The sequence below is a fragment of the Chiloscyllium punctatum genome, chromosome 4 (genome assembly GCF_047496795.1).
Source record: "Chiloscyllium punctatum isolate Juve2018m chromosome 4, sChiPun1.3, whole genome shotgun sequence".
NCBI classification, from domain to species: domain Eukaryota; kingdom Metazoa; phylum Chordata; class Chondrichthyes; order Orectolobiformes; family Hemiscylliidae; genus Chiloscyllium; species Chiloscyllium punctatum.
Window position 1 is genome coordinate 19324135 of NC_092742.1, and position 23297 is coordinate 19347431.

Sequence of the window (23297 nt, forward strand, 5' to 3'; positions counted from 1 at the left end):
TTACACAGAGAATGGCAGGAGTCTGGAACACACTGCCAGGGGTGGTGGTGGAGGCAAAAAAAAACTGGGGCATTAAGGAGCTTTTAGATAAGCACATAAATAAGCAAGGAATGGAGCAATATGGACCATGGACAGACAGAAAGGATTAGTTTAACATGGGGTCATGGTCAGCACAACACTGTGTGCCAAACGGCCTTTTCCTGTGCTGTACCTCCTGATGAAGGGCTTTTGCCCGAAACGTTGATTTCGCTGCTCGTTGGATGCTGCCTGAACTGCTGTGCTCTTCCAGCACCACTAATCCAGTATTTGGTTTTCAGCATCTGCAGTCATTGTTTTTACCCTGTTCTATGCCCTGTCTATTGCCCAAACCCACTTGCTGTTTGGAAAGTAACAATGATGAGACAGTTCAATAGTGGTACAGCATTCATTGTAAACCGTCACCTCCCCAAACACTCAATGGGTCGTCTCCACATGTTTTATGTATGCACACATTCCCCCTGTAAATTCTGTACACACACAATCCCCACAGACCCATTGCTCACACATTTGCTGATATACATCTATACACTCAGTACATACACTGTTCCCACCTACTCTCCTCACATGCAGTCTACATTAACTCACTGCTCCTGGCTAATCGCTGTCCCCACGTACTCACTGTACAGCCACAGCTCCCTCTTCATCAGCTCTCTCTGTGTTTGCAGTAGGTCCTGCAGTTTCCAGTTTGTCCTCATGTGCTCCACTCTTCCTGCTCTGTAATCCAGCATCAAAATAATTCAGTTCACATTAAGGAGCCCTCTCACATGGACAGAGTTTGCAATCAAGCTTCAGGTCTCCCATCTCATTACCGTCTTGCACACTGCCCCCCCGACCATCCCTCCTATACTGTGCTCTGACATGCCCTGTTACCCCTTGTCCCATCAACTTTTTCCTCATGATTCCTCCAGGATAAATGCTTCCAGCTGCAGTTACCCCTGCCCTTGGTCACCCTCTGTCGTTACGTACTCACCAGGAGAAAAGGAGCAGAATCCCTGCTCCCCAGAGTCAATAGGACAGTCAGTGTGTAGCATCGAGGCTTTCAGGCCGTGAAAGCTCCTGTCCTGATCAGGCAGTACTGCCAGCCGACCTCCCTGCTGAGGGCACAGACATTGGAACACGAGGGGACTATGCACCTCCCCGAATCTCGTCATCCAATCAAGCAGATCACACCTCAGCACCATGTCTCCTCCTTTGCTCCTCGAGTTAGTCTAACCCGTCAAAAATCAGCCTCGAGAATATCGATTGACCTAGTATTCATAACTTTTGAGGCAGGGGTTAAGTTTCCTGGCTTTCATATCCTGAGACAAATGCTCTCGAATCGCTGGATGAGAATGGGGACTGGATATTGTAGGGGCGGCTGCAGCATCTACCTGACAGAAGGAATTGGTCAGATCCGACACCAATGCTCCTGGTCAGATCTGCCATAACTCCCTGTCAACTCCCATATGGAAAATATTCCATTGAAACCCTGGAATCTCAGGATAGAACTGGGTCAAGTTAGAGCACGAATTCAGAAAACCCCAACAAACTTGACCAGGCACAAAGTCTCATTTTCCCGATGTGTCGCCTCAGTTTCATGCTGACCAATGCAAAGAAGGGAAACCTGAAGACACAGCAGAGTCTTTCAATGACCTCAGGATCGCGACCGCCCCCCCCACCCCAAATGCATTTCCGAGCCAATAATGTCCTTTCTTTCCACATAAGAAACACAATCTCTCACCAAACAGCAATGTGATCATGACCAAGTAATTCATTTCACAGAATCAGAGAATTTTTAAAAGAGACCATAAGATCCAGTGCATCTGCAGCGACTCTCCGAGGAGCATCACACCCTATTCCCTGTAACCCTGAAGTTCCCTGGCTAACCCACTTCACCTACACATTCTTGGACACTGTGGGCAATTTAGCACGGCCAGTTCCCTTAACCTGCATATCTTTGGACTATGGGAGGAAACCCACGCAGACACAGGGAGAATGTGCAAATTCCATGCAGGCCAATGCCCAAGGCTGGAATTGAACCAGAGTAAAGGTAAAAACAATGACTGCAGATGCTGGAAACCAGATTCTGGATTAGAGTGGTGCTGGAAAAGCACAGCAGTTCAGGCAGCATCCGAGGAGCGGGAAAATCGACGTTTCAGGCAAAAGCCCTTCATCGGGAAAGAGTCCCTGGTGCTGTGAGGCAGCATTGATAACCACTGAGCCATTGTGCTGCCTCTTTCTTGGAGTTTTTTTTTGAGGGATCAATATTAGCCACAGCTTCAGGGATAACCCTCCTGCTCTGCTTACAAATACTATCATGGGATTTTCTACGTCCACCTGTCAGGACAAATAAACCTTCCAAGTAGCTTACTGGACCTGCAATGTTAGCCTTCAGTGACTTCTGAACAAGGAGGTTTAGGTCCCTTTGGACACTTTCTACACTTTGCAGCGCTTATCATTTAAGAAATACTCTGTATATTTGTTTCTCTTATCAAATTGGATTTCATATTTTCCACATCATATTCCATCTGCCGTGTTCTTGCCTAATCATTAAGCCTGGCCCAATCCTCCGGAATAGGCTTTACATTTTTGTCCTGATACACATTCCCACTTAGTTTTGTATCATGTGCAAATTCGGAAATATTACATTTGGTCTCCATCTCCAAAATCATTAACCTATGTTGCTTTTCCATTCTTCCTGCCAAAGTGAACAACTTCACAATTTCCCACATTACACACCATCTGCCAGATTTTTGCCCATCTCTAACTGTTTGAAACCTCCATATATCCTTTAGACAAACTACTCTTACCAAGCTTAGTCATCTGCAAATTTAGTTCCCATGCTTCTGCTCTCCCCACCTAAGTCATTGACATGAATCGCAAGAAACCAAAGGTGCAGCACACACCCCCTTCAGGACTCCATTATCATGCCAGACAGAAAAAGACCCATCTAAGTAGACTTGTTTTTAAGCCAGCCAATCCATGCCAATACCTTAGCCCCTAAACCATGAGCTATTTCCCACAATAACCTTTTATGTGAGACCTTGTCAAATGCCTTCTGAAAATCCAAGTACAATAAGTCTACAGGTTCCCCTTCATCCACACTGCATCTCATCCCTTGAAGCAAGTCCAATCATTTGGCCAAACATCTTTTATTTCACATGCTGCCTCATCCTGATGATGTCGTTTTTCTCAGTGTCCAGTACTAGCCTCCTGAACGATTGATTGTAACACCTTCCTCACTATCATTCTCCTCTTCCCTCCCTACAGGGGTTATATCTGCAACTTTCCAGTCTGATAGAACCTTTCCTGAACCCAGCAAATTTTAGAAAATTAACACCATTGTATATATTAGCTGATTAGGAACCTTTTTTAAGACCCTTGGATGATGTCCATCAGGATCCAGGGGTTTTTCAGCCTGCAGCTTCATCACATTGGAGTCATTAAACAGAAGCCCTTAATAGTCGTTCAGATATATGGCAAATATTCTGTAGCACCAACTGGAAGTGCAGAGTTGTTCCTGGTGACCTGGACCTCACCCAATGTCATTGAATCCAAATTATGTGGTCCTAAATTGTGCACTCCAGAAGAGGCTCTTCAACCTACTGGGTATGCAGCGACCAAAACCAAAACCTGTCACCTATCTATATTAATCCCACTTTCATTCTATTCTCAGTTGTGACTTGTAGGATCTCATTGTGTACAAATTGTCACTTCATTGGCTGTAAAGTACTTCTGGATTCCTGAGGTGCTACACAAATGCAAATAGTTCTAACAGTTTGTGTTTTCAAAGCAACATCAAAAAACTCAACAGCTCGGCAAGCAGAAATGATAATGTCCTTTTACTGATGATTATTGTACATGGACTGACAGAAACTCGCTGGTTCACTAGTTACCTGTAGAATGCAGCTGACTCGGCATTAACACGGATCTGCATGTGCTTGAACCTGCTCAAGAGGGGAAGCAAGGGGTTAATTCTCCATTGGTGCCCAGAGGCAACATTCCCCCCAACCCCACCTCAAATAGAGACATCGAACAGGTAAATGAGGAAAAAAAACATGTTTTGTTTGCCATGACCTCTTACAAGTAGAATGATGGGTGGGTTAGCTCCCCGGTTCCTGCCCGTCTTGGAGGAATGTTTAAGGGCATGAACATTCTGTCAACTGCCCCCATAAAGTCAGAGAACATTCTGTGTTAGTGATGCTATAATACATTTACAGAGGACCCTGGTCAGGTTGCATTTAAAAGTACATAGTTGCACATAGTCTGTACACTATAGCAGTCAAATTTTCTTATATATAAACAAGGACGGTGTCAGAACTGACAGATTAAAGCTAGAGGAATTACTGTATGATGGGGTTGGCTAGGAAGAGCTCTGGAAGGGATCCAGAATTAGGAATCCTAAGTCTAAGGTAGTTATGAAATAAATCCAATTAGAATATAAGGACACATTAGCGTGTTTTGAGAAGATTTGTAGCTCAGGTTGAGGTTCTGGATGTAAGTTTTGCTCATTGAGCTGGAAAGTTCATTTTCAGACATTTCGTCACCATACTAAGTAACATCATCAGTGAGCTCCAGAGGCTCACTGATGATGTCATCTAGAATGGTGACAAAAAGTCTGACAACAAACCTTCCAGCTCAGTGATCGAACTCACATCCTTAAGGACTCATGTCTTTACTTAATAGAGGTGGTGAATTTGTTGCTACTGTACATGGTTGAGGCAAAATGATTAGATGCTTTCAGAAATAAACTAGATGACAAACTGAGGGAAAAGGGAATTGAAGGGCTGAGATCAAGTAGATCAATTAGGAAGAGGCTCGGATAGTTTCTAATGACCAACACCGAGTAGTTGGGCTGAATGGCCTGGGATTTGGGATGTGAGTCATGGGGGGGTGGGGTGAGGGTAGGAGGGTGGGATTCGGGGATAATGAAGTCGGGGCAATGGGGGTCCAGTGTTTGGAGTTAGGGGGGAGTTGAGTAGGGTGTAAGAACCCGGATGAAGCATGAAAAAAAAAGGAACCATTCTCACCTGAAGTCTCCCTCCAGCTTCTCCTGCTGGACCAGGGTTGAGACAATTGGCTCCATTAGAATTTTATTGGCCACTGAACCGATGAAGAAGTAAATGAAGATGCTGATTGGACCCAGCCAGCCTGTACTGAAAACAAATGAAATTTTGGGTAATGATAGTGAAACTACTTTATCAATAGGATCTGACACTCCATCCACAAATAGCACACAGTGGGTGAAAAAAAATCATTTAAGGCTTCTTCCCTTAGAGGGAGATTGGTTTGTAAGCTGCATCCGGCAAGGGTCAAGATTTGACTCCATCATTCAGCACCATCACTGACCCTGCCCCACCCCTCCAATCTCTCTTTCTGCATTACCTGTAAAAGCATTGGTAGGTGTAATAAACCAGGGTGAATGGGGAGATGATGAGGTTGCTGGCCATTTTGCTCATCCCTTTGCAAAACCTCTCCACATCTTGGCTGATACGCTGGTCCCTGTAAAATACACAGATAGTTTGAGAGTCTGCCGGCTCAGTTTATAATCCAGCACTCAAGTTCAGAGGCGTGCTCAAACCCACAGGTCACAAGCACCTTGATTACATTCCAGTTTGTACCACAGAATTACAGATCAGAAGGAGGCCCTTTGACCCATTGTGCCTGTACTGGGTCTCTGAATGGGTATTATGACTTAGTGCCATCTCCTACCCTTTTCCCTGCACATGTCTCTATTTAAATAATCATGTACTGTCCTTCTAGATGCCTTGCTTTACCTGTTCCCTCCAAATTTCAGGCATTTCACTGTGGAAAAAAAGTTAATTCTCATGTTACATTTGTTTCTTCTATAAACTGAGTCTGCACCCTCTAGTTTTTGATCTTCTTATGAGCAGGAACAGTTTCTCCCCATCTCCCGAAACAGACCTCTCATCATTTGAAAAACTTCTACCAAATCTCCTCTTAGATTTCTCTTCAAGACAAAGCCTCAACTTTTCCAATTTGTCCTCATAATTGAGGTTTCTCATCTCTGGGAGAAGGTCTCTCAATGAGTTCACATCCATTCTAAAATTTGGAACCCAGAACTTTACACTCCAGCTGAAGTCTAACCAGTGCCTTATACAAGGTTAGCATCTTCTCCTTGCTCTTTTTACTCCATGCCCTTCCTAAGGTCTGCAGACCAACTACTTGCTCAAGGGAGGAACAACAGTCAAACCTGATCCTGTCCTCAGCTTTCCGGCAAGGTTGCTCGAAAGTGAGAAACCAGGGAAAGTAATCCTCTTCCCATCTCAGCTACTACTGGATTTGCCACGGCAATAACTCCATTTTGTTGCTGGTTGATTCTAGAATATTCCTGGTTTGCACTGCTTAGTTACTCACTGCTTTATCCAATTGGAGAGCCCCATTTCTCACTCACTGCCCTCCTTCCATTTTATGATTTTTTTTATAAATTGGGAAAAACAAGTCCCACTCAGTCTCCACGTACGGATTATCCAACTCAGCATGGAGTACGTTAAGGGTGTAGTAGACTTTCTTCTTGAAGTAGGCCTTGTGGAGGTCCATGGTCAGAGTCTGTCTCCAATGTACATACATCAAACTTGAGATGAACTGGTCGAAACTTTTCAACTGAAAGAGAAAACCCAACGCACGGGGTAAGAAAACAAAACAGACTGGCAGCGTTCACTGTGTCACCACATGATGTGTAGTCAAGGAATCATTATCCTCACAACTTCCTTTTCCTCCCAAGGTTGCTGTCCACTCTTGAGTTTTCCCTCAAAACAAAAGGAACTGAAGCAGGACCCAATAGGTCTATGCTGCTGTCCGTGTTCTACAGAGCCTCCTCCCACCTTTATTCACTTAAATCTAACATAGGGACCCACTATTCCCCTTTGCCGTATTGGCTTGTCTCGTTTCCCCGACACTACTTGTTTCAAGTGCACCCTTGTTCCACATTCACACCATTCTTTAGGTCAAGAAGTTTCTTTTGAATTCTCAACTAGATCACTTGCTGACTATTTTATATTGATGGTCTCTTGGTTTGCTCTTCCCCACAAGAGGAAACACTTTCATTCTTACACTTTTTTTTAAGGTTTTGATAGAGAAGGTAACAGTTCGATTAAGTCAATCTGCAGCCTTTCTGTGTGCTTCTCCTTCTCTCTCATGTATTGGCCTTGCATTTCTTGCATTATCCTTATGAATGCTACAGAGTTGTACAGCACAGAAAGAGATTCTTTGGTCCAACCAGTCCATGCTGAACATAATCCCAAACTGAACTAGTCCCACCTATGGCCTGCACCTAGCCCATATCCCTCCAAACCTCCACTATGGGCCTGCACCTAGCCCATATCCCTCCAAACCTTTCATGTACTTATCCAAATATCTTTGAAATATTGTAATTGTACCTGCGTCCACCACTTCCTCAGGAGGTTCATTCTATACATGAACCACCCTCTGCATAAAAGATTTGCCCCTTGCGTCTTTTTTAAAATCTTTCTTCTCTCACCTTAAAGATGTCCCCCCATGTCTTCAAAATCCCCCATCCTAAGGAAAAGACAACTACCATCTATCAATACCTCTCATTCTTTTATAAACTTCTAGAAGATCACCTCTCAACTTCCCAGGTTCCAGTGAAAAAGGTTCCAGCTTTTCTTTATAACTCAAACCTTCCATGCCCGGCAACATCCTGGTAAAGTTCTTCTGAACCCTCTCCAGCTTAATAATATCCTTCCTATAACAAGGCGGCCAGAACTGGACACAGTATTCCATAAGAAGCCTCACCAATGACCTGGACAACCTCAACATGACTTCCCAACTTCTAAATCAAAGGACTGAGCAATGAAGGCAACCGTGCCAAATGCCTTTTTAACCATCCTGTCTATATGTGATGTAAACTTCAAAGAACAATGTACCTGAACCCCTAGGTCCCTCTGTTCTACTAAACTATCCTAGACCCTACCATTTCAGATTATAGTCATCCCTTCACTTATTATTCAGCTGTTGACACTTTACTCACTCTGTCTGACACTCTTGATCACCTGCAGAGACCTATTATTCGGCCTGTTGACACTCCACTGACACCATAAATACGTATGATCTTTTGATCTCTCTGATGATAAAGTCTATGCCTGGGTTGTCTCTTCACTTCACCTGATGAAGGAGCAGTGCTCCGAGAGCTTGGGATTTCAAATAAACCTGTAGGACTATAGTCAAAAAGTGTGATGCTCGAAAAGCACAGCAGGTCAGGCAGCATATGAGGAGCAGGAGACTCGACGTTTCAGGCATAAGCGCTTCAAGCCCTGTTCGGATTATAACCTGGTGTCGTGTGACTTTTGACCTTATCCAGCCCAGTCCAACATTGGCACCTCCACATCACGGCTACCATTAATTGTATAAATCCTACTCTTGTTTGTTGTATCAAAATACAATACCTCGTAGTTATCCAGATTGAACTCCATCTGCCATTTTTCAGCCCACTGACCCATTTGATCAAGATTCCTTTGTAATCTTAGAAAACTTTCTTCACTGTCCATTACACCACCAATTTTGATATTGTCTGCAAACTTACTAACCATGTCTTCTATATTCTCATCCCAATCATTTGTATAAATGACAAACAAAAGAGGACCCAGAGACAATCCCTGTGGAATATCACTGGTGACAGTCCAAGAAGCAACCCTCCACCATCACTCACTGTCTCCTGCCATTAATCCAATTATATATCCAATGGCAAACTCATCCTGAATCCCATGTGATCTAACTTTATTAATTAGTCTACCAAGTGGATCCTTGTCAAAGGCTTTACTAAAGTCCAAGTAAACAACGTCTACTGTTCTGCCCACATCAACCTTTTTGTTAATTTCCTCAAAAAAACTCAATCAAGTTTTTTTTAAGATTAGATTCTCTACAGTGTGGAAACAGGCCATTTGGCCCAACAAATCCACACCGACCCTCCGAAGAGTAACCCACCCGAACCCATTTCCCTCTGACTAATGCACCTCACACCATGGGCAATTTAGAATAGCCCATTTACCTGACTTGCACATCTTTGGACTGTTGGAGGAAACCGAAGCATCCGGAGAAACCCATGCAGAGACGGGGAGAATGTGCAAACTTCACACAGACAGTCACCCAAGGCTGGAATTGAACCTGGGACCCTGGTGCTGTGAGACAGCAGTGCTAACCACTGAGGCACCGTGCCACACACAACTCAACTGCTGTGCAACACAGCTTAATCAAGACATTGAGATGTATTCAAGGCAGCTCACCACGACTTTGTATCGAACAGTAGGCTATTCAGCCCTTTGAGCCAGTGCTGCCATTCAAATGATCTGTGGTCTAACTCCATATTTTTACTGAACAAAAATATCTCAGATTTAAAAATGACAACTGACCTAACATAAAATGCCATTTGTTGGAGTGTTCAAAACATTTAACACCCATTGTGTGTAGAAATACTTCTAACATCTGTCCTGAATACTCCAGTTTTTAGACTATGCCCCCTAGATCTGCAATCTCCAACCAATGGAAATACTTTACATTTTTCTACCGTCTTTTCCTGTTAATATCTTGAAGACTTCAATCAGATTGTTTTCCTTGCACAAAACCATGCTGACTAGCCCTAATCAATTTTTGCCTCCTAAATGTCCATAAATCCTATCTTTTATGTTCTTGAACCTTCTCTAGTATCTCGCATTCACTCAATACCATGGAGACCACAAGTGTACATAGTACTGATCTAAGCAAGATACAATATATTTTTAAATTCATTCATGGGATTGCTGACCAATTTATGCTCATTCCTAATAGCCCTGGAGAAGCCCTGGTAGTGAGCAGCCTTCCTGAACTGCTGCTGTTCACAATCACTGTATGGACTTCCAGGATTATGACCCATCAACAGTGAAGGAATAGCAATGTATTTCTAAGTCAGGAAACTTTTCAATTCTATTCCTTCTGAAATTAGCTTCAAGTGTTGGGGCATTTGTCTTTATCTTTTATGACTTTATTAACCAGTGTTGTTATTTGGCGTGATCTGTGTAAATTCTCTCCTAGTTCCCTCACTCTTCAGTATCTTTAACCCTTGTTTCTTAAGTAATATATGTGGGGTCTTTCTGCACTGCACTGTCCCATCTCATGACAGATGTATATTAGACAGTGAGGCAAGAGGAAGAGTCCACAATATCAGTATATGCATTTATTTCTCTCTTTCATTGAGTACTAACTTGATTACTTACCAGGGAGTTGGCCACAATGAGGCAGATGGCCACAATAGTGATTTGTCTGAAGCCAACAACATCTTTCTCACCCAGAACCTTGAAGAAGTGGCTTGGAATAATTCCTACCTGATAGATTATCAGCTGCTCTGTTAAAAGAAACCAGCACAGTCACACATGATCACATTACATAGGTGGGTACAGGTATATTTAATCAAGATCTGGGATGTTATGACACAATTCAGGAGGAGGCGGGACTTGAATCAGGTTTCTGGACCCAGAGGTAGGGACACCGGCAGTGCACCACAAGGGCTCTCCTGAGACATCTTGTGGTACATACAGAGGTAATTAAGAGAAGGATCACATGGACCCATGAGTCCACATTCCTTACTCAAGGAAGGTACATCCATGATTATCAATCTGCACTTCTTCCAAACCACACAATGTGACAGTGGGAAATATTCTTAGTTATTCCTATTCTTAGGAAATATTTATAGCTCCTGACTACAACATCATGTAAATGAGGTGGTGGAGTGGCATTACTAATCAGGGATAGTATCACAGCTGCACAAATAGAGATTATCGAGGAGGGTTTGTCTACAGAGTCAGTATGAGTGCAGGTCAGAAACAGGAATGAGCAGTCACTTTATTGAGAGTTTTCTACAGGCCCAAGAGCAACAGAGACACGGAGGAGCAAATTGGGAGGTAGATTTTGGAAAGGTGCAGAAGTAACAGGGTTGTTGTCATGGTTTATTTTAACTTTCCTAATATTGATTGGAATCTACTTAGTTCAAATAGTTTGGGTGAAGCAGTTTTTGTCAGGTGTGTCCAGGAAGGGTTCCTGATGCAATATGTAGATAGGTCAATTAGAGGGGAGGCCATATTGGATTTGGTTCGATAATGAGATGCTGGAAAAGCATAGCAGGTCAGGCATATTCCAAGGAGCAGGAGAATCAACGTTTCAGGAAATAGCCCTTCATCAGAAATGTGAAGGAGCACCACTCTGAAAGCTAGCGCTTCCAAATAAACCTGTTGGACTATAGCTTGGTGTTGTGTGATTTTTAACTCAGTACATCTAGTCAAGAGGAAAACAAAAGCTTACTTAAGGTTGAGGAAGAAAGGATCAGACAGGGCTTTAGAGGGTTACAAGGTAGCCAGGAAGGAACTGAAGAATGGAGTTAGGAGAGGTTGAAGAGGGCATGAAAAAGCTTTAGCAGTTAGGATTAAGGAAAACCCTAAGGCGTTTTATACTTATGTGAGGAAAATGTGGATGGCCAGAGTGAGGTTAGGACCAATCGGGGATAGTGGAGGGAACTTGTGCCTGGACTCAGAGAGGTCCTTGATGAATACTTTGCTTGAATATTCACTACTGAGGGGGACCTTGGCGTTTGAGAGGACAGGGTGAAATGGACTGATACGCTAGAACAGGTTGATGTTAGGAAGGAGGATGTGCTGAACTGCGCCAGACGGGATATACCCTAGATTTCCACAGGTAGCAAGGGAAGGGTTTGCTGCGCCTTTAGTGATGATCTTTGCATCCTCACTGTCCACTGATGATTGGAGGTGGCACATGTTATTCCCTTATTCAAAAAAGGGAATTGGGATAATCCTGGGAAATTCCAGACCAGTCAGTCTTATGTTTGTGGTATGCAAAGTACTGGGGAGGATTCTGAGAGACGGGATTTATGATTATTTGGAAATCCATAGTTTGATTAGTGATAGTCAGCACGGCTTTGTGAGAGGTAGGTCATGCCTCACAAACCTTCTTGAATCCTTTGAGGATGTGACAAAACATATTGATGAAGGTACAGCAGCGGATGTGGTGTACATGGATTTAGGTAAGATGTTAGATAAGTTTCCCTATGGTAGGATCATTCAGAAAGTAAGGAGGCATGGAATACAGGGAAATGTCGCTGTCTAGATATAGAATTGTTTGATCCATAGAAGACAGAGGGTGGTAGTAGATGGAAAGTATTCAACCTGGAGCTCGATGACAGTGCTGTTCCACAGGAATTGGCTCTGGAACCTTTGCTGTTTGGGTTTTTTATAAATGACTTGGATAAGGAAGTGCAAGTGTGGGTTAGTATGTTTGCCAATGACACAAAGATTGATGGAAATGTGGATAGTGTAGAGAACCATTGTAGGTTGCAAGAGACATTGACTGGATGCAGAACTGGGCTGATAAGTGGCAGATGGAGTTCAACCTGGAAAAGTATGAAGTGCTTCATTTTGGAAGGTCGACTTTAAATACAGAATACAGTATTAAAGGCAGGATTCTTGGCAGAGTGGAGGAACAGAGGGATCTTGGGGTCCTTATCCATAGATCCCTCAAAATTGCCACTCAGGTTGATAGAGTTGTTAAGAAAGTGTATGGTGTGTTGGCTTTCATTAGCACGGGGATTGAGTTTAAGAGGCACAAGGTTATGCTGCAGCTCTACACAGTCCTGAGTTAGCCCACACTTGGAATATTGTGTTGAGCTCTGGTTGCCTTGGGAGATGTCCGAGGTAAGTTCTTTACACAGAGAGTGGTGGGTGAGTGGAATGCACTGCCAGCAGTGGGAGTAGAGTCGGATACATTAGGGACATTTAAATGATTCTTGGATGGAAAGCATATGGAAGTTAGCACAATAAAGGTCATGTAGGTTAAGTCTGATCTTAGAGTATAATAGAAGGCTGTCACAGCATCAAGGGCTGAAGGGCCTGTACTGTGCTGAGCTATCCTTGCACCTTATCATTACTCATGAGAAGTGAGAGAGAAGAATTGCATGAGTATGCGTACACCAAAGGAGGTAATTTTTCATGATCGAAACTCAAGCATGAATTGAAGTATGAGCTACTGGAGACTATAACTGCATGGAGGAGAGAGAAAAAAATTGCAGAATTACCATTAAATGGAAAGTTTGCAGAAAACAGCTGCGAACAGGATTACAGAAGCAAAGAGGTTTTTATTTCAAAAGTTATACCATCAATCACCCTAATCTGTGGATGTAACCAGAACAAAATGCATCCCCCAATTTGACCACTTGCATCGAACTGATAGGGTAAACGGAAGTTAGTTCATTGCTACTATCTTAATGCAACTGGACATCAGACTCACCGAGGAGGACAACAAACAGCAGTGTAGCAAACATCAGAACACTCTGCGATGTCCAAGATGGGAAGAGGATTGCCTGGATATGGCAGAATCGTCTGACAAACAGAAGGTCCAGCTTTGGTCTGGAAGTATAAAACAATGAGCATATAGTCATGCAAAACTGATATGGTTTTCTCCTTTTATCTGGGAGGGAAGTAGCTTGCAGACCAACATCACTCAAGGCAGCCATTTTTTTTGTTGGGAGGAGACATGTTGGCCTGGGATATGTGGTCTTAATGCAGCTTTCTTCCCATAGCAACACAGCTGAGGTAGGGAAGGGAATGGGAGGTGACCAACTTAACTCTATTAATTGGTTACGAGGAGCACCAAATCACCATGACAAAAAAAAATACACCCGAAAGCACTGAGAATACTGAAACAAAAACAGAAATTGCTGATAAATCTCAGCAAGTCTGACAGAATCTGTGGACAGAAATTAGGTGGCACGGTGGCACAGTGGTTAGCACTGCTGCCTCACAGCACCAGAGACCCAGATTCAATTCCAGCCTCAGGTGACTGACTGTGTGGAGTTTGCACATTCTCCCAGTGTCTGCGTGGGTTTCCTCCCACAATCCAAAAATGTGCAGGTTAGGTGAATTGGCTATGCTAAATTGCCTATAGTGTTAGGTGAAGGGATAAATGTTAGGGGAATGGGTCTGGGTGGGTTGCTCTTCAGAGGATCAGTGTGGACTTGTTGGGCTGAAGGGCCTGTTTCCACACTGTAAGTAATCTAAATTTCTTTCTGTGGAAGGGTCACGGGAATCGAAAAGTTAATTCTGATTTCTCTCCACAGATGCTGCCAGACTTGCTGAGATTTTCCAGCAATTTCTGTTCTTGCACCATTTCATCATCTTGTCAGCATTCTGTTAGATGTGACTGATTATCTAAATCACTTAGGGAACAAAAATGAATATTCTTTTCAGGAAAAAAAAATCAATTTATACCAATGTTGACATTTTTCTAGGAGGCAAGAGTTTAACTACACATTGTGGTGGGCTGCTGAGGGCTCACTGAATTGTGCTTGGCTGGGGAGGGACCATGGACCCCTGAATCCTTTTAATGCACTTGACTAATGACGTGTGCAAATCTGCTGAGCCTGACTGAAAATGGCACTTATTGCCAGTCATTAATGTATATGCTAGCCAGTTGGAGCCATAATACCAACTTTTCCCAGCTGCTATCAGTTCAAGTCTAGTGATGTTGCTTCAGAAATGTTAACTCTGCTTTCCCTCTTCAAATGCTGTTCGACCTGCTGAGTTTCTTCAGCAATTTCTGTCTTACCACAGAGGACTGCTGGATCTTTGAACGTATTCGGGGTTGAGGTTGACATATTTTTGATTCGTAAGGAATTAGAGGAGCTCTGGGGAAAAAGGCAGAAAAGTAGAGTTGAGGATTATCAGATCAGCTGCAATCTCATTGAATGGTGGAGCAGACTCAAGGGTGTGAATGGCCTAATTCTCATCTTATGGTCTAAATTAATGGTGAACAGATTTCTTGAACTGCCATAGTTGACTTTCAATGTTGTTAGGGATGTTGATCCAGTGACACTGAAAGAATGGCAACATGTTTCCATGTCAGGATGGTGGGTGAACTTGCATGTGGTGATATCTGTCTTTCTAGATGGTACCTGTCACGGGTTTGAAAACAGTGATGTTCCGCAAGGAACAGGCCTTTGTAATATTTAGAAATGATTTGGATAAAAATGTACGTGGTCTGATTAGTAGGTTTGCAGATGACATGAAAACTGGAGGAGGTGCGAAAGGTGAGGAAGGTCATCAAAGGATACAGCAAGATGTAGATCAGTTGGAAAGCTGAGTGGAAGAAAGGCAGATGGAGTTTAATTTGGACAAGTGAGAGATGAGACATTTTGGGAGGTAAAGTACAAAAGGAGTTCAGTAAATATCAGGATCCTTCGGAGCACTGAAATACAGAGAGAGAGATCTTGGGATGCAAGTCCACAACTCACTGAAATGGGTAATGCAAGTGGCTAAACAGGAGTACAGCATGCTTTAGAGGGTTGTGGGCCAAACTCAGGCAAATGGGACTAGTTTAATTGGGAAACCTAGTTGGCATGGATGAGATAAAGGGCCTGTTTCGGTGCAGCACAACTCTATGCTTTCCTTGCTTCTTTTGTTTGCTTCAGAACCGCCTTGGTGCTGAGCCATGACGACTTCCACAGCTGAATAGCCCAACCACACTCTGGATCCAAGAACGAAGGAACAATGCCTCCCCTCGGTCCGCTGGTGCCCAGGGACTTCACCCTGGCACATGAGGGTGGTGAAGGGATGCCAGCGATGGAGAAGGCACGGTTGGAAATGAAAACAGTTGGAAGGTGGTCAGGTAAAGTATGGGTGGGTGAGGGTGAGGGTGTGGGTACACCTCAGCATGGGAGTGGGGGCGTACTGGCAGAGCCTGCATAAGTCACAGAATGTCTGGAGTACAGCAACAGGCCATTCGGCCCATCAAGTATGTGCCAACCCTCTGACGAACATCCCACCCTGCTCCCTCTATTGGCCAATCTACACAGGCTGCACATGTCAGCGCCCCGCCCCTCCCCTCCACCTCAGCTTTAGCCAGCGGGGTTTTAATCACTCCGCCCCTTTCGCTTGCTGCGGGTTCCCCGGGCTCTACCTGCTGCCTCTCGGCTCCGGGGGCCGGCCCTGCCGCCTGGACCCTGACATCGCGCCGTCAGCACCAGCTGGGAGTCAGGAGACTGGGCAAGGTCAGGAGGGGGCGCGATGACGTCACCACGCCCTGGGTTCGCGGTGACGTCACCACGCCCTGGGTTCGCGGTGACGTCACGCACTGGGCTCCCCGCTGGGCGCCATGACATCGGGCACCCGCCCCGCGCGGCGCGATGACGTCGCGCAGTGACCAACCCCGCAACGTGATGACGTCTTGTGCGCCGGCCACGTGACTGCAGCCCCCCCCGCCTCCCCCTTCTTCTCGTCTGTGGGTTCAGGCCCCGCTTTCCTCCCTCGGGCCTGAGCCCCCTCGTTAGCTTGACGGTCTTCTCCACTTCCTCCTGTCCACATTCGACCGCGGAGCTTCCCGGGCAAATAAGCCCACCGTCGGAGGCGAAGAGAGCAGCAACACCGCGGATGTGGGAAATCCGAGAGACACAGCAGGTCTGACATCTTCAGTGGAGGGGAGAGGGAGAACAGCGCTTTGCTCACAGCTGGTGTAAATGTTCAATACAGCATAGAAACAGGCCCTTCGACCCATCATGACTCTGCAAATCATGGCAACAAACATCAAATTGCACTAATCCCCCAATTGCCTGCACTCGGTCTGTAGCCTATTGGCACTAAGTGCTGTTCTTAAATACACCTGCCCCCACCACCTTCTCAGGCATTGCATTTCGTATTCCTACCATTCTTTGCTAGGCAAAGACCTGCTGGTATGTGCTAGGACCCTGTTTTGAATCATTCCACAGCATGGTGGAATTTGAATTTAATTTTAAAAATCTGGAATTAAGGGTCTAATGATGAATAGAATGGCCTTTATAACACCCTGGAGTTGTGACTGGCCACTTGAGTGTTTCCTTCCCATGAGAGAAAAAAAATAGAATGGCCTTTATTGATGACTGTGAATCCATTGTTGGTTGTCGGAACAACCTGTCTGGTTCACTAACCTCCTTACACGGTCCGATCTACATGCAACTTCCAGACCCACTGCAATGTGGTTGACTCTCAACTGCCCTCTGGTCAATCACTGAATTGTGAATTCAAACCCCCCATCTCCCTCATCAAATAAAACAAACAACTGCAGATGCTGGAGATCTGAAACAAAAACACAAATGGCTATAGAAACTTAGCAGATCTGGCCACATCAGAGGAGAGAGAAAGCAGAGTTAATGTTATGGGGCCACTAACTCTGCTCTCTCTTGGGATCTGCCAGGGAAGGTCTGAGGCCTCCATCCCCTTCCACTTTCACTCACAGTCTGTACAGCACTATGTAGTTACAGCACAGAAGGAGGTTGTTCAGCTTCTCTCTTCAGTGATGTGGAGGAGCTGTTGCAGGATTGGGGTGGACAAAGTTAAAAATCACACCACACGAGGTTATAGTCCGACAGGTTTATTGGAAGTACATGCTTTCAAAGCGCTGCTCCTTTGTCAACTACCCCACTAGCTATCTGAGGAAGGAGCAGAACTCTGAAAGCTGTGCTTCCAAATAGACCTGTTGGACTATAACCTGTTATTGTATGATTTTTCTCTTTTCAGTGCCATCTCTCAGTAAGAGCAGCCGATTGGTCCAATGCACTGCCTTTTTTCCTGTCAGCCTGCTATTTTCTTTTGATAATGATCATTTTGAAAGCTATGATCCAATCTGTCGAGTACACTAACTCTACGGCATTGCGTTCCAAATCCAAACCACTTGCTGTTGAAAAAGTAATTTCCATGTTTCACTTTTTTTATATTTCAAAATATACTTTATTCATATAAATAAATCTTTGGTACTTGTACAATTTTCCATGTCGTTCATAGTTATATACATTGCATGTCTTAACATTACAAAGCACAGATTGAATCAATCAAATTTATAGTTATCCTTATTAACTATCCAGTCTCTTGGTATTTGGCTGTGGCTTCAGCGGAACCCACCTACTGAGTGGGTGCCCTGTTATATGAAAGCAAATGAAACTTCTTTAACCCCCAGTTTATGGGGTTACCATTGTCCATTTGACTGTCCTGTCTCTGGGGTAGCTGTCTACATCCCCATGGTAAGCAAGAACTGCTGGACCTTCGCTGGGCTGAGGTAGCTATCCAGCTCCTCAATGGGGTCATTTACCCGCTCTGGTGTCATTGAGCCAAGGCAAGGGTCCTCACTGTCCAGTTCTGTGTCTGACAATGGGACTGTCAGAGGATCACAGCTTTCGGTTGCCTGTAGTTGTGGGGCAGTGGGTACCCCCTGGTTCTCACTGGGTGGAGGGTGGACTTCGGGGGGTCCGTTGTTTCCTGGTTGGGAGGAAATGCCCTCCTCTTTACCAACGGCACTCTGTCTCTTCTTCTGGTGGTGATGGCCTTCTTTGCGTCCATCTTCCCCATCCGAAGAGCTGGCCGTCCCGCCCTCGTGTAGCTGTCTTTTCCCCTTTTGCTGGGAGGCTTTGGGGGCCTGGCAAGATTTCCTCTTCCTGTTTTTAACAGGTATCCACTCCTCTGCCTGATTGATTACCTCCTCCTCCATTTCTTCCATCTGCCCGGCTAGAGCTAGGATTAGCTGCTGTGTCTCTCCGCTGGCTGCCGCCTCCTCCACTCCAGCCTGTTCTTCTTTCTGGGTGTCACCAGACTCCGTTTCCCTGCTGTCCGGGTGGACCTTACTGGTCTTTGGGGGTCCACGGCTCACATTGCCACCTCCAGCCATCTGTGCGTAAGTGGGGCCCCCCCGTCTTGGGCAGGTCTTATACATGTGGCCCGCCTCTCTGCACAGGTTGCAGCTCTTTTCCTCCTGACAGTCCTTAGTCAAGTGACCCTCCTGTTTGCAGTTCCTGCAGATGATCACTTTGCAATCCGCCGCCACGTGTCCCGACTTCCCGCAGGTTCGGCACACTTTCGGCTGCCCTGCATATGTCAGGTAGCCTCTGCTCCCTCCAATTGCGAAGCTCGAGGGTGGGTGGAGGATGTTCCCACTATCATCGGCCCTCAGAGTTACCCTGACCTGCCGCTTACTGGTCCAGATCCCAAAGGGGTCGATCACATCAGTGGCTTCTCCCTCAACTTGGACGTACCTTCCCAGGAAGGTCAGGACATCAGCCGCTGGACCATAAGGGTTGTACATATGGATTGTAACAACCCGGTTCCTCTGTGCAGGAAGCACACACAATGGGGTCGCCGACAAGATGGAAAACAGCGGCTCCCCTTCCTTCTCCTTGAAGACCTTCAGGAGCTGTTTGCACTGCTTAATGCTTCTGAAGGTCACATCAAAGTAGCCTGCCCCAGGAAAATCCTGCAGGCAGTACACGTCCGCTGCAGAAAACCCACAGCATCCCGACAGTATCTTCTTAATAAACAGGGTGCGGTCGAGCAGTGTATGATCCTCAATCTTCTTCACAGTCACCCTGACTGTGTTTCGAACCCCCTGCCCAGGGCTGCGGGCAGCTGTTGAGGCCATAGCTCTGAGGTTGGCTGGTCCCTGAATTGGCGTTAGGTCATGGAGATTATGTAAGACTATGGATACGTTTATGATTAGTAAGGGAATCAAAGGTTATGGGGAGGAGGCAGGAGAGTGGTTTTAAGAAACATATCCATGATCAAATGGTGGAACAGACTTAGAATTTCACTTGGCAAAAGGGAGGACTGCAGATGCTGGAGATCAGAGTCTCGCTTAGAGTGGTGCTGTAAAAGCACAGCAGGTCAGGCAGCATCCGAGGAGCAGGAAAATCAATGTTTTGGGCAGAAGTCCTTCATCAGGAATGGGGTGGAGAGATAAATGGGAGGACGGTGGGGTTGGGGAGAAGGTAGCTGAGAGTGCAATAGATGGATGGAGGTGATAAGTTGGAGAAGAGGGTGAAGCGGATAGATGGCAAGGAAGATTGGCAGGTGGCGCAGGTCATGAGGATGGTGCTGAGCTGGCAGGTTGGAACTGGAGTAGGGTGGGGGAGGGGAAATTAAGAATCTGGTGAAGTCCACATTGATGTCCTGGGACCATTATATCCCAGACAATGCACAACCACATCACCTCCCCACACCATCACCTCCCAGACCATACACAACCTCATCACCTCACCAAACCATCATCTCCCAGACCATACACAACCTCATCACATCAGGAAATTTCCCACCCACAGCTTCTAACTTCATAGTCTGGGAACCCTGCACTGCCCGCTTCTACCCCGTTCCCAAGATCCACAAGCCTGACCACCCTGGCCGACCCATTGTCTCAGCCTGCTCCTGCCCTACTGAACTCATCTCTACCTACCTCGATACTGTTCTATTCCCCCCCCAGTCCAGAAACTCTCCACATACGTTTGAGACACCACCCACGCCCTCCACCACCTCCAAGACTTCAGTTTCCCCGGCCCCCAATGCCTCATCTTCATCATGGATATCCAATCCCTCTACACCTCCATCCGCCATGACCAGGGCCTCCAAACCTTCCGTTTCTTCCTCTCCCGACACCCCCACCAATACTCTTCCACTGACACACTCATTTGTTTGGCTGAACTGGTCCTCACCCTTAACAATTTCTCCTTCGAATCCTCCCACTTCCTCCAGACCAAAGGGGTAGCCATGGGCACCCATATGGGCCCCAGCTATGCCTGTCGCTTTGTCGGCTACGTAGAACAGTCCATCTTCCGTAGTTACACCAGCACCACTCCCCACCTCTTCCTCCGCTACATTGATGACTGAATTGGCATCACCTCGTGCTCCCGCGAGGAGGTTAAGCAGTTCATCAACTCAACCAACATATTCCAACCCAATCTCAAATTCACCTGGACCATCTCTGACAACTCCCTCCCCTTCCTGGACCTCTCCATCTCCAACAATGACGACAGACTTTACAAACCCACTAACTCCCACAGCTACCTGCATTACACCTCTTCCCACCCTACCTCCTGCAAAAATGCTATCCATATTCCCAATTCCTCCGCTTCTGCCGTATCTGCTCCCAGGAGTACCAGTTCCACCACAGAACACACCAGATGGCCTCCTTCTTTAAACACCATAATTTCTCTTCCCATGTGGTTGAAGATGCCCTCCAAGGCATCTCATCCACGTCCCTCTCCAACACCCTCAAACCCCACCCCTCCAACCCAACAAGGACAGAACCCCCCGATCCTTGCCTTCCACCCTAACAACCTTTGCATAAACCGCATCATCCGCCGACACTTTCGCCACTTCCAAATGGATCCCCACCACCAGAGATATATTTCCCTTCCCACCCCTTTCTGCTTTCCACAAAGACCGTTCCCTCCATGACTACCTAGTCAGGTCCATGCCCCCAACAACCCACCCTCCCGTCCTGGCACTTTCCCCTGCCACCGCAGGAATTGCAAAACCTGCGCCCACACCTCCCCCCTCACTTCCATCCAAGGCCCCAAAGGAGCCTTCCACATCCATCAAAGTTTCACCTGCACATCCACCAATGTCATTTATTGTATCCGTTGCTCCCGATGCAGTCTCCTCTACATTGGGGAGACTGGACGCCTTTTCGCAGAGCACTTTAGGGAATTCTCCGGGACACCTGCACCAATCAACCCCACCGCCCCTTGACTGAACATCTCAACTCCCCCTCCCACTCTGCCGAGGACATGCAGGTCCTGGGCCGCCTCCATCGCCACTCCCTCACCACCTGACGCCTGGAGGAAGAACGCTTCACCTTCCGCCTTCAACACTTCAACCCCAGGGGATCAATGTGGACTTCACCAGTTTCCACATTTCCCTTCCCCCCACCTTACCCCAGTTCCAACCTGCCTGCTCAACACCATCCTCATGACCTGTCCTATCTGCCAATCTATCTTCCCACCTACTGCCCCCCCCCCCCCCGTCTCTGACCTATTACCTTCATCCCCACCTCTGTCTCCCTATTGTACACTTGGCTACTTTCTTCCCAGCCCCACCTCCCTCCCATTTATCTCTCCACCCCAGAGGCTCCCAGCCTCATTCCTGATGAAGGGCTTTTGCCCGAAACATTGATTTTCCTGCTCCTCGGATGCTGCCTGACCTGCTGTGCTTTTCCAGCACCACTCTAATCTAGACTCAGAATTTTACTCCTATATCATGGTCTGTCACTGCCACGACAGTTTCTCCCTATTTACATTGTCTATAACCCAATGTGTAATCCTTCATTTTGGGAGGAAGAATGAAAAAAACTGAACTGTACTAGCTTTGAGATGCAAAGGAAGCTGAGTTTCCCAGTATATGAATTACAAAACGTTAGTATGCAGGTACAGCAAGAAATTAGGAAAGCTAGGAATTTGGGAGTGATGTCATTTTTTTGTAAGGGGAATTGTATGCAAAAGTAGGATGGTTTTGCTGTGCTTATATAAGGCACTGATGGGACCACATCTGGAGAACAGGATACAGTACTGATCACCTTGTGCAGGCGCAGCAGGTGGTAAAGAAGGCAAATGGTATGTTGGCCTTCGTTGCTTGAGGTTTCGAGTACAGGAGCAGGATGTGTTGTTGCAGTTATACTGGGCCTTGGTGATGCCACACCGAGAATATTGTGTGTAGTTTTGGTCTCCTTTTCTGAGGAAAGATGCTCTTGAGAGAGTGCAGCGAGGGTTTCCCAGCCTGATTCCAGGGATGGTGGGACTGACGTATGAGGAGAGATTGACTGGGTTAGGATTGTTTTCACTGGAGTTCAGGCAAGTGGGGGGGGGGGGGATCTCATCGAGACTTATAAAATTGCAACAGAACTAGAGAAAATAGTTACAAGGAGTATGTTTCCGATGACAGGTCCAAATCAAGGGTCACAGCCTGAGGATTCAGAGTGGACGATTTAGGACGGAGATGAGATATTTCTTCACCCAGAGTGGTGAGCCTGTGGAATTCATTACCACATGAAGTAGTTGATGCCAAAACATTGAATGTATTCAAGAAGCAGCTGGATATAGCACTTGGGGTGAATGAGATCAAAGGGTATTGGGAGAAAGCAGGATTAGGCTATTGGGTTGGATGATCAGCCATGATTGTGATGAAAGGCGGGGCAGGCTCGAAGGGCCTCCTCCTGCTCCTATCTTCAATGTTTCTGTGTTATTCAAGAAAGGATGTAAATGCATTGGAAGCAGTTCAGGTAGGTTTCCTGAAATGAATGGGATAACTTTTGATGAAAGATTGAACAGGCCAAGCTCCTAGCTGCTGTATTTTAGCAAAGTAGGGAATGGGTCAGGGAGAATTGGGCTTGGGAGTCAGGAAGGATAAAGAGATGGGAGGGGTGGGAATTGAGATCAGTAGAACAGAATAATGTATTTTATATGAATTGAGGAAAGAGGA

At 45.9% G+C, this 23297-nt stretch overlaps 2 protein-coding genes across 7 annotated transcripts in view; one reads left to right on the forward strand and one right to left on the reverse strand.

Annotated features, from left to right (window-relative positions):
• Positions 1-15711, forward strand: part of LOC140476113 (acetyl-coenzyme A synthetase 2-like, mitochondrial) — a 128235-nt gene extending 112524 nt beyond the window's left edge. For both annotated transcript variants that reach the window (XR_011960411.1, XM_072568209.1), the window contains one exon: positions 15503-15711. Coding sequence is in view for 1 of the 2 variants with exons in the window: in XM_072568209.1 (XP_072424310.1) it covers positions 15503-15526 (24 nt within the window). In the remaining variant the exon portion in view is untranslated. The remainder of the gene's footprint in view (positions 1-15502) is intronic.
• Positions 1-16111, reverse strand: part of abcd4 (ATP-binding cassette, sub-family D (ALD), member 4) — a 50441-nt gene extending 34330 nt beyond the window's left edge. For 3 of the 5 annotated variants that reach the window (XR_011960412.1, XR_011960413.1, XM_072568211.1), the window contains exons 1-8: positions 15991-16111; positions 13324-13442; positions 10248-10375; positions 6503-6642; positions 5404-5520; positions 5049-5174; positions 3915-3965; positions 659-753 (exon numbers count right to left, since the gene is read on the reverse strand). Coding sequence is in view for 3 of the 5 variants with exons in the window: in XM_072568211.1 (XP_072424312.1) it covers positions 659-753; positions 3915-3965; positions 5049-5174; positions 5404-5520; positions 6503-6642; positions 10248-10375; positions 13324-13442; positions 15991-16040 (826 nt within the window). In the remaining 2 variants the exon portion in view is untranslated. Of the gene's footprint in view, positions 1-658; positions 754-3914; positions 3966-5048; positions 5175-5403; positions 5521-6502; positions 6643-10247; positions 10376-13323; positions 13443-15990 lie in introns of those variants that run through there. The other 2 variants (XM_072568212.1, XM_072568213.1) reach the window with 2 other exon arrangements.
• Positions 16112-23297: the final 7186 nt, after the last annotated feature.